The 17,969-nt window shown below is 35.5% G+C and overlaps 1 protein-coding gene across 3 annotated transcripts; it reads left to right on the plus strand.

Moving 5' to 3' along the window:
* Window positions 1-195: 195 nt before the first annotated feature.
* Window positions 196-17,959, plus strand: kif15 (kinesin family member 15). Of its 3 annotated transcripts, none has more exons than XM_016663031.1 (35): window positions 196-387; window positions 627-657; window positions 1,362-1,548; window positions 1,629-1,705; window positions 1,809-1,846; window positions 1,926-2,023; window positions 2,214-2,393; window positions 3,135-3,344; window positions 3,430-3,555; window positions 4,491-4,613; window positions 4,699-4,867; window positions 5,729-5,820; window positions 5,894-6,103; window positions 6,190-6,367; window positions 6,446-6,587; window positions 7,455-7,596; window positions 8,550-8,717; window positions 8,793-8,921; window positions 8,996-9,101; window positions 10,421-10,586; window positions 10,659-10,809; window positions 11,455-11,540; window positions 11,626-11,704; window positions 11,800-11,886; window positions 11,968-12,072; window positions 12,171-12,293; window positions 13,237-13,385; window positions 13,483-13,564; window positions 14,662-14,826; window positions 14,964-15,067; window positions 15,148-15,214; window positions 16,262-16,299; window positions 16,388-16,520; window positions 17,349-17,480; window positions 17,555-17,959. In XM_016663031.1, the coding sequence occupies exons 1-35, from the start codon at window positions 369-371 to the stop codon at window positions 17,627-17,629; spliced, it is 4,167 nt and encodes a 1,388-aa protein (XP_016518517.1). In that variant the 5' UTR covers window positions 196-368; the 3' UTR covers window positions 17,630-17,959. The 3 variants fall into 3 exon arrangements, with proteins under 3 accessions (XP_016518517.1, XP_016518516.1, XP_007576244.1); XM_016663030.1 differs by having other exon boundaries at window positions 197-387; window positions 13,237-13,383; window positions 13,472-13,564; XM_007576182.2 differs by having other exon boundaries at window positions 198-387; window positions 4,699-4,834; window positions 13,237-13,383; window positions 13,472-13,564.
* The last annotated feature ends 10 nt before the right edge of the window (window positions 17,960-17,969 follow it).

Here is a 17,969-nt window from a genome sequence, read left to right on the forward strand (position 1 = left end):
AATAACTTTGTAAGGAAGTGTTATACCAAAATACAGTTTATTTAAAGCTCTCTTTTAATTAAACATCTCTTTTAATATGCTCTGTTATATAAGTTATTATACAAGTTAAATAGCATTTTTATTTGTGAAGCGTTTCCTGTTGCATTTTCTTTGCAGAAAAAAAAGAAAAGGAGGAGGCCAGTAGAGGGCAGTGGCGCACCAATCAGCTGGATTGTACACAGCGACGACGGAAGAAGTAGATGAGCAATCCGCCCGCCAATTTTAAAGGATGTAAACAATGTTAGCTAAAATCTTGTAGTTTTGTGGTTCCAGATACTTTGAAGACAAACATACGGTTCACTCTGTGTGGTTTATTAACGTTTGCTACAATGAGTTCCGGTGGAAAAGGTAAGATTGGAGTCCGAAACCTTCTTTTCGGTTAGCTCAACTGGATAGTAATGTTTGTCTCTCTGTTAGTATCCGAACCGCAGTTAAATCCACTGCTGGCTTAAAAAGAGAGCGTGTTTTAAACGGGCTTTCTTACATTTCTGACTGTTAGCTTATCTGCATTTATCTGTCGTAGCTCCTCATTGGGTTGACTTGGGAAATATTTAATCTAATTGATTTTTTTTCTTTTGTTAATTCAGGATCTGGAGATTCAACTCTTCTTGCTGCCAGGTAATAAATGCTCAGGACACGACTCAGATAAAGCTCTTTATTTTTACAGGCGTGCAGAGAAAGAGCAAAATCTACTTATATGAATTTAAAAAAGGAAGATATCAATATGTTTTACAGTAATCCAGCTGTAATGGACGCGTGGAGCTGAGTTATGAAGTGTTTTTGTAGAAGTTTATTTGAACCGAATATGATCAAATATATATATAAAAATACATCTTTATACTTTTAATTTAATGTTAAATATTGGGTAGTGAGAATAAGTTTTCGATCTACTCCTTTTTTAGCACTTTGTTTCTGTTCATACTAGGTTCCTAGAAGGAATGATTGAAATAAAAGCAAGTTTTTGAACATATCTTTTATTCGTAATTTCTTTTAAAGAAGAAATAATTATGTATTACTTTTAAGGCATATTGCACAGGCCTAGTTTGAAGTAAGATGCTTGACTCAGTCCAATTAAGCATCTGCAGGATATGCAGAATAAATCGTCTTCAAATAGTTGTCACCACTATTGAGCCTGAATGTATAATTTTATTCCTGTGGAGAAAAAACACGCAAATTCAGCATTCTGTGATTCCTTTTTTTAAAAAAAAATAGTACAGCTGAGAGATTATAATTCCAACAACTCAACATCAAATATTCACTTAACGGGTTGTTAAGTGAATACTCTGCCAGCCTGTTGGATTATTCTTTTTGTTGCATTGCAGTGGGGACAGCGACTCCATCAAAGTCTTTGTACGAGTGCGACCTCTGACCCAGGGTACTGGGCTGACCACAGACGGGGATCAGAGTCTGTGTCTGAACGTCAGCTCACCCAACACCATCCGTCTGCTCTCAAAGCCAGAACCACGGACCTTCACCTACGACCATGTGGCCGACATGCAAACATCTCAGGTCTGGGATGTTTAGTCAGTTTATCATAAACATAAAGGGTAAATCTACAGCTTTAACGTTTGTTTTTTATTCTGCAACAGGATTCTGTTTTCAACAGTGTGGCCAAAAATATTGTTGAGTCTTGCATGAATGGATATAACGGTACTATATTTGCTTAGTAAGTATTATATGTCTTACTTTATAAAATAAAAAGAACCATGTAGTTCTGCATGTAATGCCTCAATTCAGCCGTTGACGAGATTCCTGTTTTGATTCTGCAGCGGACAAACAGGCTCAGGAAAAACATTCACCATGCTCGGTTCGTGTTCACCGCCATCGCTGTTTTCACTGAAAAATCAGACAGAACCAAAGTCACATCTGTCTCCCTCTGGCTGCAGGTCCGTCTGAGCTGGACAACTTCACAGACGAGCTGAGGGGGGTCATACCGCGAAGTTTCGAGTATCTGTTTTTTCTTATTGGCAGAGAAGTGGAAAGGGTGAGTTAAATGTTCCAGATTAGATTAAACAGTTTTTAATTTCAAAGATAACTTCTTTGAATTCAAAAATCAGTTTGCAAAAGTTGACTTAATTTATTAAAGGAATGAAAAATCTAAATCACGGCACTTTTCATAGCACTGTTGATTTATCTTTCCACTCATCGTTGCTTTTTATTCTCCTCTAAAACAGTCTGGAAATTCAAAGAGTTTCCTTTGCAAATGTTCGTTTATCGAGATCTATAACGAACAAATCTACGACCTGCTGGATTCAGCATCTGCCAGCCTTTTCCTCAGAGAGAACATTAAGAAAGGCGTGTTTGTCGAAGGAGCTGTGGAGAAGTTTGTGAACTCAGCAGCTGAAGCTTATCAGGTAGGATGGATTACAATACTGACAGTAATAATAATAATAATAATAATGTCTCAGTTTATTAACAAGAAGGAAGATTAAACTGTTACAATTAAAAGCTGCTCATCATTATCATATATTTAGGGAATGTCATTCTCCAAAAATATTGTAAACAATGCAGTTAATTATCCCACCACATTTCAAAACAATTTTTATGGGCTGCAAAACTCATGAAATGCAATAAATAGGTGGAGGCCTTTATGATATACGAGTAGTGGCTGTAAAAAAGGAAATTACAAAAAAAACAGATTGTAGAAAAAGAACCAACCGCCCAAGAATGTGCTCAGATGGTATCAGATGTTTACAAAATCGGAAAAATAACATTCACAGTCAATTTAGAGATGAACTTATTTTTCAAATTCTGGGATAAATGGGAAAAACATAGAAAACATAATTTATGATGAAGAATACAACATTTAGAGAGGATGCCACTTCATTCTACTAAGATTTACTGTCTTTACTGCTTTGGTAATGTTCATTTGTAGTTTCACATAATGCTACATTTATACAGTTACAGTTAATCTCTTTGATTTTTGTTTTATGTAATTTGTTTCCGTTTTTACAAACATAAAACAGAGTTAGAAGAAAAAAAAACGTTACATGCAGTGATATAGGCTCCACATTTATGTATTTATGTAATTTACCATAAAATGTAAATGTTACTATTTGGGGAGGAAAAAAGCCTTTGGTTCTGAAATCCTGCAGGTTCTTTCTATGGGCTGGAGAAACCGGCGTGTGGCCTCCACCTCCATGAACCGCGAGTCCTCCAGATCTCACGCCGTGTTCACCATGACGCTGGAGTCCAAGGAGTCCCGCAATGAGGTGGTGAACATCCGAAGTTCTCAGCTCAACCTGGTGGATCTGGCCGGATCCGAGAGACAGAAAGACACCCACACTGAGGGGTCCAGACTCAAGGTGCAGCTTTCTGTCAGATAGTCATGTCCTGTTTTTTATTATTTTTAAAATCTTGTTTGTAATGGCGTCTGGTCCTCTTCTGCAGGAGGCGAGCAGCATCAATCGCTCCCTCATGTGCCTGGGTCAGGTCATCATGGCCCTGGTGGACGTGTCCAACGGGAAGAGCAGACACATCTGCTACAGGGAGTCTAAACTCACCTTTCTCCTCAAAGTAAGCATCTGTAGTGTTGCCTTCTCTGTAAGGATGCAAGTTATAGATTAATGACTTAATCTAAAGTTATAAATCAACTAATGATTAATTGATAAGTGGACATTTTCTTAAAAACCTAAGTTCTCGTCTGTTCCAGGAAACTTCTGTGTTTCCATAACATGAAGGGCTACATTTTTCATAATAAACTGAATTAAAATAAATTCATTTTAATATTAATTTGTGTCAACTGTATTAAATACTGTCTGAACAAAAATTGTGTTTTTCTCACATTACTGGACTAACTTTTTGTTATAAAATATAACAGAAAAAGAACCTTTTAAGTTGCTGGGTGGAAAATAAAAGTTGAAAATAATAAAACGTGAAACAGTTAATCTCACATGAACTACCGTATGTTGTAATGCTTGAAGAAATGATAAAACTTTGCAACATTAAATAAACCGTGTTTATTAGCATCATGTTTTTTCCATAATGTTACAATTTTTCTGCGTCACTCCTGTCATTGTAGCACATTAGCAATTTTTGAATGCCAAGTTGACGCTGCTATTTAATTTACCATAAAAATGCTACTAAGGTGAAAACTTAATTAGTTTGTCGAGTGTTTATATTTCAAAATTAAACTCCATAAAGTGCATTTTGCATCCCAAACCAGACTTTGTTTCGACCATTACGTTTTCACGTTCACGATCCCGCCGCCATCTTTGTTTCTGTGTAACCAACTCCACTTAAGGATGACCAGTGGCGCCCTCTGCTGCATGGCGGCCAAACTACAATACTAAAAAAAAAATATAAGCGGATAGTATTAGTTAATCGATTGAAACTAATTTAAATCTAAAAGAAAATAAACAACAACATTAATCATCAATTAATTGTTTGCATCCTAGTTCTCAATAATCACATAGGATGGCATCTGTTTACATTTCTTTTTATTATTTCAGGATTCTCTTGGAGGAAATGCAAAGACCTACATCATAGCTAATGTTCACCCTGGTTCAAAGTGTTTTGGAGAAACGTTGTCCACGTTGCAGTTCGCCCAGAGAGCAAAGCTGATCAAGAACAAGGTGTTTCATCATTCCTTCTCTCTTAATTCTACAGACCTTTCTGTGGTTTTGCTAAAGCATGTTTCGGGATTCTTGCTCCCTGCAGGCTGTCATTAACGAGGACACACAGGGGAACGTGAAGCAGTTACAGGCTGAAGTGAAGAAGCTGAAGGAGCAGCTTGTTCAGGCTCTGACCTCTTCAGCAGGAGACTCTGCACCAGGAGGACCTCAGCCTCTCATGGGTAAAAACGTGCAAATAAATCACATCCTTCCAAGTAGGAACTTCACAAGCAACAATTTCAAAGTCGATACTCAAAAGTATAAAATCAGAGCCTGATTAACATCAACTATTAGGTCAGGTATTTTTGTTTGGGTGCAATTAAACCATTTTGTCTTTCAGAGATTAAAAATGAAAAATACAATAAAACATAAACAATTCTTGGTCAAGAACTGAATATTTAATGGGGTGTCCATATTTTTGTTACATTAATTTATGTGTTCAGATTTCTCATTACTTATAATGTCTGACTTCACAGGGACAAGTAGCCGCTTCTAAAATAAAACTAATTGGTTTATGACACAAAATACCCTTAAAAAAATACTTAAAACAGTTTGTTCGCTTTTATTTTCAGTTATCACGAGTTAAAAAAATTTATTTGAGTTTCTTAAAATGCATTAGAGCTGCACTAATAATTATTGTAGTAATTGATCAGTCTGATGATTAATCGATTAATCAGATAAGAAAACTGGCACTTTCTGCTGATTTTTGTATGAAAAATACATAAAAAATAAATAATTCAATATAATTTTTAAATGAGAATAAGAAATAATTTTTGCTTAAAATGCAATAACATACATTCCTTTAGCTAAAGCTACGCCACTTGAGGAATTCTGGTTTTAACATATCTACAAAAATGTTTTTTTTATTTTTATTTTAAATACAAAATGTAGGGGGGGGGTTGTACAGTTTTAGCTTAATTACTGCTCTGAATATGTTATTTCTTTCAGCCAATAACCTGAATCTGTTTACAATAGTTAACAATTAATTGATTACTAATTTAGTTGATAATTATTTCAATAATTGATTAATCAGATGAATCGTTTTAACATAATTCTGGTTCTGAAACTCCTTCCAGGTCCATCAGTTGAAAATCAGCAGGATGTTTTGTATAAAGGGAAGTACATGGCTGCTGTGCGTCTGTGGAAGAAGCAAAACGAGGAGAAGAAGGTGGAGGGGTTTTAATTTACTTTGGGAAGCTGTGGGGCTGCGGGTTCTGACGGCTTCATTTACCGTTGATCAGATCCTGCTCAAGAAAGTGGCTCAGCTGGAGGAGGCCTGGACCCAGAAAGACAAGTTCATCCACTCCAGCAGAATGATCATCAGGTTCAGAGAAGACCACATCTCCCGTCTGGAGAAGAAGCTGAAGGCGGGAGAAAGCTCGACGACGGACGCCGAGTCTCAGGCTTTGATTGACCAGCTGAAAAAAGAGATTAAGATCTTAAGTGATCAGGTAAAAATCTGATTTTAGCATTCTCTCATAAGCATTAATGATTTAATTATCTAAAAGATTGTTGCTTGCCTTTTGTTGCTTTTAAGGTTGACCATCATCCAAAGATGACTCGGTATGCAGCAGAGAATTACAGCCTCAGAGAAGAGAACCGTCTGCTGCGATCTCTTGAATCTGTGATTAAATGTGAAGAAGTTTCCACCCAAGTTGCAGCTGAGTTGGAGGAAGCCTTTCGAAAGGCGCTGGAGTCAGAAAAACTGACTCCAGGTTAGTCTGCTGGCATCAAATATCTTGGAGAACATTGTTTACATTCAGTTTTAATAATCACCTGCTGCTCCTCCACAGCTTCTACGGCTGCTTCGACTTCGTCTGCGACAGATTCTGCGTCTGCAGCCACGATCGGAAAGCTAAATGCTAAACTGCTGCAGAAACAGTCAGACCTCACAGCTGCCCTGCAGGCTTTTGAGGAGTACAAAGATATCACGAAGTAAGGAATGAATGAAATTAATTAGAACATGAAAGCACAATTTATAAAACTAGTCAATTAGAAATGTAAAGAAAGGTTACAGTGTACCCTCTAATCTTTACTGATGAACAAAATCTGAAGAAAGTGTATTTATTAAGGATGGAATTAATCAATTTACAATGAATTGTCGATTAATGATTTATTATATTAAAATGAATTCCAGTTGATTAATACCGACTGGTTAGACCTTTTAGTGTTGTAGTTTGGCCTCCGTCCATCAGAGGGCGCCCTGATCATTCTTAATCCGAGCTGTAGACAGAAACAAAGATGGCGTCCAGAACAAGAAAGAGAAACGGTTGAGCGAACATTTTGATATTGTAGTTTTACGTTGAAGTAGAAAAACAAAGTAGATGCATGTATTTTAAAAATGAATTAAATTCAAAATATTTTTAAGAGTGACGATGAGTATTAATAAAATGGATAACAATATATTTTACTCATAAATGTTGCACACTAATCAGTGTTAATACTGTGTGGTATTTAAATCTTAGTAGTTTTTAAAAAAAAGGGACTTTAAAAACTGATCTTAATGTCAAATCCTCATCAATAATCTGTGTAGCAGAATAAAATCTGAGAATAGATTTTTTTTTCTTGCTTTCTTCCTGTTTTATGTTTTCCACAAACATAAACCCTTGATTTTACACAGTATTCTGCTCTCAACTACAAAATAAACAGTGAAAAATATGTATTTCACTTTTATTTTGTAATTAAATGCAGAAGTCAACATGTTTTGACTGTATTTGCTGATATTCTGACTTGACGATGATTTCTTTCACTTACGAATCCTGTGAGTTCTTCATCGTTTGACTCAGACGTTTGTGTTTTCAGGAAACAGCTGTCTCAGCTGCAGTCTGACAAAAGATACCTGGAGAAATCCAACAGGCACCTGGAAAACATTTTGGAAGCCAGTCATGCATGCAAAAAACACGAAGTCTCTGAGCTCAACAGGATTCATGTAGAAACAATAAAGGTGAGTTTGTAGAGACATGGCCGAAACCAAATGTTTACATTCACCGTATCAGAAGAAACGTAGCTGTGTTTCCCATTGTCTGACATTAAATCAGTCTAAAATTGTCATGTTTTATATCAGTTAGGTTTAGTGTTTGCTAAATGCCAGATACCTGAAAGAGAAATGTTTAAATAAAAGTATTAACGGTATGGGAGTGAGTGAATCAGCCCAAGATACTGGCTCAAAAGGGTCGAAACAATTTATTATTAAAATAATCAACTAATATAGAAGCCAATTTATCATTCATTGGCGTGCACACACTCAAATAAATAAATTTGCTAAAAAAAAAATAAAAAATACAGCAAAAGCAGTTAGTAAACAACAAAAAAAACAATAAAATTAGATTAAAAAACAAGTAAAAAAAACTTCTTTATCTGTAAATATGTTCTCCCCCTCTCCCAGTTCAACTTCAGTAAAAACAACCTTGTATTTATCACCTCTGGTGATCCGATAATTAATTAATTGAAAAAATAATCACAAAAAAAGGATGGCGATTTATAAGTTGAGCTTTTTATATGTTTGGATATTTTTTTTAGCTGCAAATAATCAAGTAACACTAAAGGAATGTTATTTTATTGCATCTTTGGCAGTAAATTTGTTAATTATTTGTTTGTTTTCATCTTGTATTTCTGATATTGCATAAAAACGGCTTTAAAACTTTAATGGAAGATTTTTAGGATGTGCAGATTCAATAAAACTAAAAATATATAACTAAGTAACCTGTTTTTGTATTTAGCAAATAAGTTTAGTCTTATTAATGTCAGACAGTAAGAAAAAATATTTAATTCCTGTAAAAATCTATTTTCGACTTCATGATTCTTCTCGTCAGAAATGCTATTTAAGTGAAATATTGGAAAATATTGTAGCCAAATCTGTGTTGTCATTAAAACATCTTTTTAAATTTCTTTTATCAGATTCTCACCACGCCCACTAAAGCATACAACCTGCGGTCGCGGCTCATTCCGCTCTCCAGTCCAGAACATTTGAACGGGATTGAAAACGACGGAGAAGACATCTGGTCTGAGCAGCCTCCGTCAGACATGACGGAGATGGCCCTGACAGAAGAGCTGCGTCATGTTCAGGTGCGCTAATGCAGGTTGTCTTTTACATGCAGCAGTCAGAGCTCCTCCTTTAACCTTTAAATGTTTGTCATCCAGGATCAAGTGAGTCGTGTCCAAACACAGTTAAATGAGGAGGAGATGAATAACAGCAAGCTGTTGCAGCAAATTGCAAAGCTGGAGGAGCAGATCGCTGTGATTTCTCAGGAGTCTGACCAGAAGGAGGAGGTAAGAGTCACACCTGAAGTTACTCAGATGTTGTTTTGTGTCTCTAAATCATGTCCAACATTCATCCTCTGCAGCAACTTCATGCAGAACGAGCCAATAGGAGCAAAGATCAGCTCAGCTTTCAGGAAACGGTTAATGGCCTGCAGCAGAGCCTTCAGTCTGAACAGCAAGCTGCAGAAGGTGAGGCTTAAAATGTCTAAAACTAAAGTTGTAAAATATCTCCTTAAAAATATATTAAAAGGGACATAATATGCAAAATTCACATTTCGCATGTTTTTATTCTTCAATTTGGGTCTCAACTGCTTCTAAAAGCAGCCCAAGTGCTTCAAGGAAACAGTTTTTTTTGGCAATAAATTTGTTTTTTTGGTGTCTGGAAAATGAGCCGTTTCATAAGCTTTCAGAATGTATTGTCACAAATCAGTAGGGACTGCCCTATTACCTAGCAACCCCAGTGAAGCCCAGCCTGTTAACTAGCAACCCAAGTAGAACTCCAGCTGGTTTTAACTCTACATGTGCTGGAAAAGTTTTAGGGGCATATGAAAGACAAGTGTTTTGTTTTTGGCTTTCTGTTCAGAAAGCACTTGCTGCGTTCTTGTTGATTGTGCTGGAGGCTCCATTTCTGCTTTTCAAAAATGTATAGTTGCATAATTGTGCATCTATCTGCAGCCATTTTAAGCTTGGGGGCGTGGCCAGCAGCAGCTAATTTGGATTTAAAGTGACAGGAGGCCCTAAAAGAGCTAATTCTGAAAGGAACTCAAAATTGACTAAAATCTTATCTAAGAATGATTTTGTACAAAAATGTAATGAGCATGTTTTGCATTGCTCATAGGCCTGTAATAACCATGTATGTTATTTAATTTTTTTTAGTGCAGGACTTTTCTATAACATAAAAGGTTGAGTCATGCGCAGACATCTTCATTGTGTTCTTTGACTCACTGCTAACATACCCTTACCAGTTAGCTAGCTAGCTTTTCTATCATGTGTAACTGCAAATTTATCGCTAGTTTGCTGGACAAAGTTTGTAAATTTCTTTGTAGAAATTGGTCTTAAATTGAATTCCTTGTGGTCTAAAAGGTTTTAAGGCCTTAAAATATCTTAAACTCTTAAAGTAAACTAGCTTAAAGATGTTAATGACAAGTCATAATCTTTGTCATGACAGGACTATTTCATCCTATATTGAGTTGTTTTTTTTAGTTATTTCTCACAGGACTTTTCTGTCAGGCAAAATGCAGACATCTTTATTGCATTCTGCGACTCAAGACAGTTGCGGCTACCGCTAACTAGCTGCTAATAAACCCTTGCTAGCTAGCTAGCTTTTTTGCGCCCGTCATGGGTAAGTGCAAATTTATTGTTTGTACATTTCTTTGGAGAAATAGGTCTTAAATTCCATTCATAACGGTTTTAAAAAGGTCTTTCAAAGTCTTAAATTTGAGTTGGTGAAACCTGCAGAACCCCTGGCTTTGACTTCAGCTCAGGATGGCTTCCTCTCTGACTTCCAGTTCTGAGGAGCGAGATCCGAGATCTGCGTTTGGTCCTGCAGTCGTCCGACAAGGAGCTGACCTCGGTGAAGAGCGGGCTCAGAGAAACTCAGCGTGAGCATCAGGAAGAGATGAGTCGGCTCTCCAGCAACCTGATCGGCACCCAGCTCCAACTCGACAAAGTCCAGTAAGCCGAAGCTCGATCTGCTCTCTGCTCTCATGTGTTTATGTGCTAAAATCTTCTGCATCCCATTTCCAGACTGGAGTGGGAGCAGCTTCTGGAACAGCACCGAACTCTGCAGGATTCCTTCGACCAGCTGCAGGCTGAGGCCAAGTTTGATGCTGATCAGGCGCGACAGGAGCTGTGCGACAGGCAGAAGGAGGTCGACCAGCTTAAAGCGGAGGTCCTGGTAATGGAAACTCTCAACTTTACAACAATCTCTCTGAAATTCAGCCACGTTTTGTTCAGGGCCGGAACGATGAATCGATTATTGAAATAATCAACTAATTTAGCGATGGATTAATTGTTAACTTGAGTATATAGACTCAAAGATTCAGCCATTTGCTGAAATAACAACACAATCAGAGCAGTAAATAAGTCTAAACTGCACAAAAAATATTTGCATTTAAGATAAGAAAAAACTGTACGCATGTTCTACACAAAATGCAAATTCATTAAAAACAAAAAAATCGGCTATTAATCACCTTTTGCTATACTTGCTTAATTAACAAATAAACAAATTGTTCCTGCTGTGTATTGTTGAGTCAAACAAAAATGGTTGAGCTTTTCACATTTTGATGTTAAAAGTATTTTTTTAGCTGCAGCAGAAGCATCATTGCTACAGTTGATCACATGTTCACTAAAGGAATCACAATTTTACATTTTAGGCAATAAAATCTTATTTTAAAAAGAGACAGAATTATCTTTTTATTTTTATTACTTCAGTGAAAAGTGTCTCTAATTAATTGATTAATCACCAGAATCATTGATTGGTAATATAATTGTTAGTCACAGCTCTCATTCTGTCTCTGATGTTTTTTCCCTTTTGTTGAAGGATTTGAATAATTCGCTGGAAGCTGAGCGGGAGTGCACCAGCAGTCTGATGTCGCAGCTGAAGGAAAACAAAGAAAACACATCGAAGTGAGCTTCTTGAGTATTTAAATCTCTGTTTATTTTTATTATTATGACTCAAATGCCAACATGACAAATATTTCCTCTTCTGCAGGGAACTGGTTGAAACCATGGCACAGAACACACAGCTCAGAAAACAAGACTCAGATTTAATGCTACAAAATCTAAACCTGGTTGGTCACAATAAGAGTCTGCAAACGACACATATTTGATTTAAGAATAATCCACCGTTTTAATTCATCGTTTTTGTTTTATTTTTGTTTTTAAGTCATCCAAACTCGCTGATCTGGAGCAGAATCTGACCTCTGCAAATGGAAAGATTAGCAGCTTGGAGCAGGAGATTAAACACGACAAAGTAAACCGAGTTCTTCTCCTGTTGAGCGCGACATCGGTGTGTCTGCTGCGTGTCTGAACACGTCTCTGTGCTCTTCATCAGGATGTCCTGTTGGACCTCATGAACCAAACCAGAGATCTTCGAGCTGAGCTGAGCCACAAGGAGGAAAACATCGTTCATCTGTCTGGAGACATTAAAGACCTGACGGTGCTCTTCTTCCTCTTTTTAGATCATCAGTTTTCATTGTTCCACTGCAGTTTGTGGCAGTTTTTATTAAATTAATGTGATAATTAAATCTGTTCCAGGCTAAGTATAATTATGCCTGCTGTGAAAGGGACAGCATGAGAGAGCAGAACCAGAAGATGCAGGTTGAAATCGGTGAACTGAAAGAAACTATGGAGAGAAAGATGGCCTCCAACAAGATAGAGGTAATCTACTGGGATTATAATCCTGTTAATGTGCGTGGGATTATAATCCTGTTAATGTGCGTGAATAAAAGTTTACCCTCAGAAATCTTCCTTATGTACATGTTTTACTCCTCTGATGAGGCAAAGCTGGGAGATACGGCTTAAAAATAAAATATTAGATTTCTTTCAAACCAGAACCAATTTCTGATTTTACTCGATTGTTTTTTGCTGTTTTTGTTTCTAATAAAGAAATTACAGCCGACTGAAAATATTTTCAAAAGTAAGTTTTACTTCAGTCATCCTTTCTGTCAGACTATTAAAGCCAGAATGTGAGAATTTATGTTTAATTATGACAATAAAGTCATAATGTTAGCAGACGAAATTTTACCAGAAGAAAGTCTTAAAATTCTGTGAAAAAAGATGTTCTGATAATCATGGATTATTAACTTTTTTGTTGTTGTTTTGAATTTCTCATAATATTACAACTTTTTCATTTTCAGTTTATTCTGGTAATATTAATTTCTCATTATTTTGACTTTATCATCATATGAAATTATTCTCGTATATCTATGATTGTATTTTTGTAGTTATGTGACTTCATTCTTGATATAAAAACACAAACCCTTATATTTTTTCGTAGAGTTGACTTGAATTCAAAGTCCAAATAAATAGAAGCTGTAAAAAACACTCGTCAAACAAGATGGCCGCCTTGGACCTGCTGACATCACTCTAAACTGTGGAGACCAAAGGAGTTACTAACCCTATAAAGACGAATTTTCAAAATATTAAATCTTTAAAAATCTAAAATTTGATCAATCGATAAAATCAATTTATCGCGAAGCTTTACTTTTAACCTGGTGAAAGTTTCCCTTTACTGTTGCCTGTAAGAAGCAGCACTATTTTACTCTTATTTAATAATTATATACTGTTTAATGCAGTTGTTTATGTGTGTATTTTTTTGTAGGTTGAGGTGTTGCAGGAAGAAATAACTTATGCTACTGAGGAGGTTGAGAGACTCACGAAGGTCTGCGATGAGCAGCAGAGCCTCCTGAATGCCACACAGGAGCAAGCAGCGCAAAAAGAGCTCATCATAAAGAGTCTAGAGCAAAAGGTAAACTTTATATGTTAACCTTATTATTACAGGACAAACAAAAAAAAGTCCTGATTGGCTCAAAACACCACAACGTTTTTCTGACCAGGTGCAACAGCAGCAAGAGGCTGTTGAGAAAACGGTCAGAAATGGAGGATTCAAACCGACGGAGCCGACGGTCACACCTAAATCAGTAAACAGGGTAAAAACTCTTTGTTTTTGGTTATTCCGCTAATATCCCAACAGATACGAAGCAAATGCATCATCAGGTTGTCTGCACATCCTTAAAAAGTCTTATAATCTCATAAAGAATGCAGCTATTATTTAATCAAGTGCTAAAATAATCAATGTAATAAATTTCTAAAGCTACAATTTTCAGATGATTAATCGATTCATTGGATAAAGAATTGGAATATTCTGCAGATTTTTCATTTAACCACGTAAGCTTTTATTAAGTAGAATATTAGAAATACCTTAAAAGATACAAATAATTATATTATGTTCCTATAATGAGATTCCGTTAATGAATGTTTTATTTGCATATTACTTGACTAAATTTTGTAATAACCAATTAATAATTGGACAGCAACAGATGTTTTTGTTTTTATAGAATTTGAAGCTGGTGAAGATTTAACTATGTCACTTGATAGAACATATTTATAAAGTGTTTTTTAATCTTATCTACAAAATAAGATTATAATTATTTGTGTAATTTTGCCTGAATTATTGTTCTGGCTCGGCTGATCTTTCAGCATATTAACTCCAATATATTACAGTTAGCGATTAATTACTGAATTAGTTGACAATTATTTCAATAACTGACTAATCGCAAATATTTATCGTGATTAATCTGATTAATCATGATCAATCTGATTGATAATTTCAGCCCTAATCTAAAATTAAGGCCTTTAAATGTTTTAAATTCATTATGAAATAGTAAGTTGGCTTTTAATATGTCAATAACGGGTCTTCAATTTTATTGTGGCAGAACTATTTAATTGTATATTCTTTGTAATTTTTTTCTTGCGTGGCTTTTCTGTCAGGCAAAAGTTTGAGGCGCACTCGTACATCTTGAGTACATTCTGTGGTGGTTGAAGCTACCGCTAATTAGATGCTAATAAGCTATTGCTAGCTAACTTTTTTGCTAAGTGCAAATTTATTGCCAGTTGGATGGATGAAGTTTGTACATTTTAGCCTTGATAATGGTCTTAAAGTCTTAAATTGGAGTTTCTGAAAGCTACAGAAACCCTGATCATGCATTCATGTGTATATTTATCTGTTTTGCTTTTCCTGCTTCAGACTCCCTGTGGTTTTGGGAGCTTTAACAGAGATCTGACCGAGGTGTTGGAGAGCCAGGAGCGAGAGCTGGAGAACCGGCGCTCCTCCATGATGACCATGGAGCTTCTTCTGGCCGAGCTGAACAGCGAGAGGAGCGCCAAAAACGAGGAGATCCAAAGACTCAAGGTGCAAACTAAATTATATCTGTACCTTCTTTTAAAAAAATGACTTATAGTTTTCCTTTCAGCTTCAGACAAAGTGAATGTATTTATATGATAGTTGAATTTTAATACGATCAATATTCACATTGTGCATTTCTCCAGGAGGAGCTGAGAGAGAAAGAAATAGTTCGAATGGAGATTCAGGGTTTGCTTGAAAAGTTTTACACCAAGGAGGGCCAGCTAACTCCGACTGGAAATAATAATAGGTTGGCTTTCTTCACTGAATACATTTGTCACTATTCACCTTTCATCAGAGAAATTAGAGAAGATCTTCCTGTTTTTTCAGTGAGGATTTGGGTAAAGACCTTCGGCAGGCTGTGCTGAAGCAGCTGGAGGAGGAGAGAGCAGAAAAGGTCTGGATCGTTATTCACTCACAATTACACATTTTACTTCACGATAAATTGTCCCAGAAATTATTGCAATAAGCGATATTATTGCCATTTTGAGACAATTTTCAACTAATACAATGAAAACATTTAACACTGTTACTGGAAGACATTTTAATTGTCTAAAAGAATTAACAGAAACAATAAATAAAACAGAAATAAAAACACAAATGAAACAATAAACAGGGTTTGTATAGGTGCTTGAAATCCTTGAAAATGTTTAATTTCAGTTAAATATTTTCAAGGTTTGATTTTCAAACAAAGTCCTTGAAGTGCTTGATATTCTAACTGAATGGTTTTGTAATAAAATACAATCTAACATTTTATTAAAACCCTAAATTTGGAAAACTTTATTAGCAGTTGAAGCCAGATTTTTTATACACCTAATAAAAAGACATGGATTCATTTTGTTTCTCAATCTGAAGATAAATCAAACTAAACTTATCTTGTTTTAGGTTAGTTAGAATTACCAAAATTATTTATATTAGCTAAATGACAGACAACGTAAAGAGAACATTTTTTTTAGAGATTTTTTTTTTAACTTTCTTTAAAAATTTTATTAGCCTTTTCCTCAACACGATTTGTTTTGATTGTTTCAATGCAGTGAATATTTATTAGTCCTAATGGCTGAATGATTTATTGAACATATTATGTTTTTATATATTTATATTATATATTTCATATATAAAAGTGAAATGAAACTGTTGTTTTTTTAGTTTGTTTAGATTGTTTTTTTATCTCCAATCTGGAGCTGGAAAAGTTTGAAAACTTACCTTGAAAATACTTGAGAAGTTATTGAATTTCACTGTGGGAATTTTATTGAATAAATAAAATGGATTATGAAATCTGTACACAAAATCAGCCTTCAAAAATTATTAATGATTGTTTTCACACAGGGAAAACAGGCAAAACTGCCTGTTTATTTGATAAAACTATTGAGCTGATTTTAATTTATGATATTAATTGATTTATACCTTATTGCGACTTATTTATAACACGATTTTTCTGTTCCAGAACCAAATATTGCAGAGGCTTTCTGCTGCTCAAAGAAAGTAAGCGCTGAGTAATTTGTGAAAGGAATCCTGACTTTAATATTTTGACAGTGTTTGACCAGGTTTGTTCTTGGTTTCTGTTACTTAGGTTGCAGGACCAGGAATCTTCCTTTGCTCAGTCTCAGACTTGCATTCAAGAGTTAACAACTGAGCTGAGGAACCGCTGCTTGGAGCTGAGAGAACTGAACCTGAGGGTTCACGATGAGGAGAAACTCCTCCAGGTAAGAACAGGAGATCAGCACCCTGCTGGTAGTACTTCTGAGCAGGACTGAAACGATTAATCATAATGAATCAATTATTCAAATAATTGTCAATTAATTTGGTAATTAATTAATTAATCGTTACCTGGAGGGCATAGACTCAAAAAAATAAATGTAATTTTCTGAAAGAACATACTCAAAGCAGGAACTAAGGCAAAGGTGTAAAAAATATAAAAATATGCACTTTGCTTTTTTTTCCCCCAGAATTATTTTTTTCTTCAGAATTTTTTTCTCAGAATTCCGTTGTTTGCTCAGAATTCTGGCCTTTTCCTCGAGAATTCTTTTTTTCTCGGAATTCCGTTTCCCTGGAATTCCTTTTTTTTTTTTCCCCTCAATTTTTTCTCAGAATTCAGATTTTTTTTTTTGCCTTTTAGAATTGTCACCTTTTCCTCAATAATTGTTCCCTCTGAATTCTGACTGTTTCCCCCAGAATGATTTTCCCCCCCTCACAATATTTTCCTCAGAATAATTTTTTTCTCAGATTATTTATTTTTTTATTTATTAATTTTTTTCAGAATTCTGATTTATGTTAGAAGGTTAAAGTCAAAATTCTGAGAAAAAAAGTTGTTGTTTTTCCCTGGTGGCCTTAATTGTCTTCTGTAGGTTTCTCTATCAGACAAGCATAAAAGACAAAAACATAAATGAACCAACTACTTCAAAATACTTTTATGTGATTTTTGCTGATGATGTTGAGGAAGAAGGGAATATTTAAAGTGTTAGTCTTCTCATATCTTCTTCCATAAAGACCTGCAGAAACATCACTGATTACGTAAAATCTGTTTCTGACAGGAGAACGAGGTTCTGCGTAGGCAGAATGAAAAACTCTCTGAGGAGAACGGAAAACTCGTCGGACATAAGAACCACAAACAGAGGATTGAATACCTGGTCAAACTGAAAAAGGACAATACTAGACTACAAGAGGTAAACTTTGTTCTTATGAAAGTTTTGGTGGGATAAAATATGAAAGCACCAAATTAATTGCTTTTGTTATGAAGGAAAATGAAAAACTCAGAACGGAGATCAGCCTGATGCGAGACGACTCTGCGATCCTGATGCCGGACATGATGTGAAGTCTCGACTTAAGTTTTCAAATCAGATTATATTTTTTTTTATCCAACTTTGCGATTCCAGTTGTGGTAGCTATATTCTTACTAAATTCTGGTAAATAAACTTATATTCCCAATGTCCTGCTGGGACACATGCTATCATATAAACATGTTGGGTTATTTTGGTCACTTTTTTTCTCAGGCCACATATTGATGTTTGTAATTGTTAAATACTGTTGTCTGGTGCTGTAATGGTCAACCGATCACCTGATTAATGAACATTGTATTGAGATGTACAGCCAGTATGTTTCACCTCTGTTAACTGTTTTTTAATCATTACATTTTGTGTACAACATCTTGCAAT

This window comes from Poecilia formosa, unplaced genomic scaffold (genome assembly GCF_000485575.1).
Source record: "Poecilia formosa unplaced genomic scaffold, Poecilia_formosa-5.1.2 Scaffold400, whole genome shotgun sequence".
In the NCBI taxonomy this organism is placed as follows: domain Eukaryota; kingdom Metazoa; phylum Chordata; class Actinopteri; order Cyprinodontiformes; family Poeciliidae; genus Poecilia; species Poecilia formosa.

What these genes read in the sequence shown, in the direction of transcription:
- kif15 (XM_016663030.1), top strand. An exon ending in AGCAAAACGAGGAGAAGAAG is followed by an intron (nt 5,821 to 5,893) that starts GTGGAGGGGTTT and finishes ACCGTTGATCAG; the next exon opens with ATCCTGCTCAAGAAAGTGGC. An exon ending in GTCAGAAAAACTGACTCCAG is followed by an intron (nt 6,368 to 6,445) that starts GTTAGTCTGCTG and finishes GCTCCTCCACAG; the next exon opens with CTTCTACGGCTGCTTCGACT.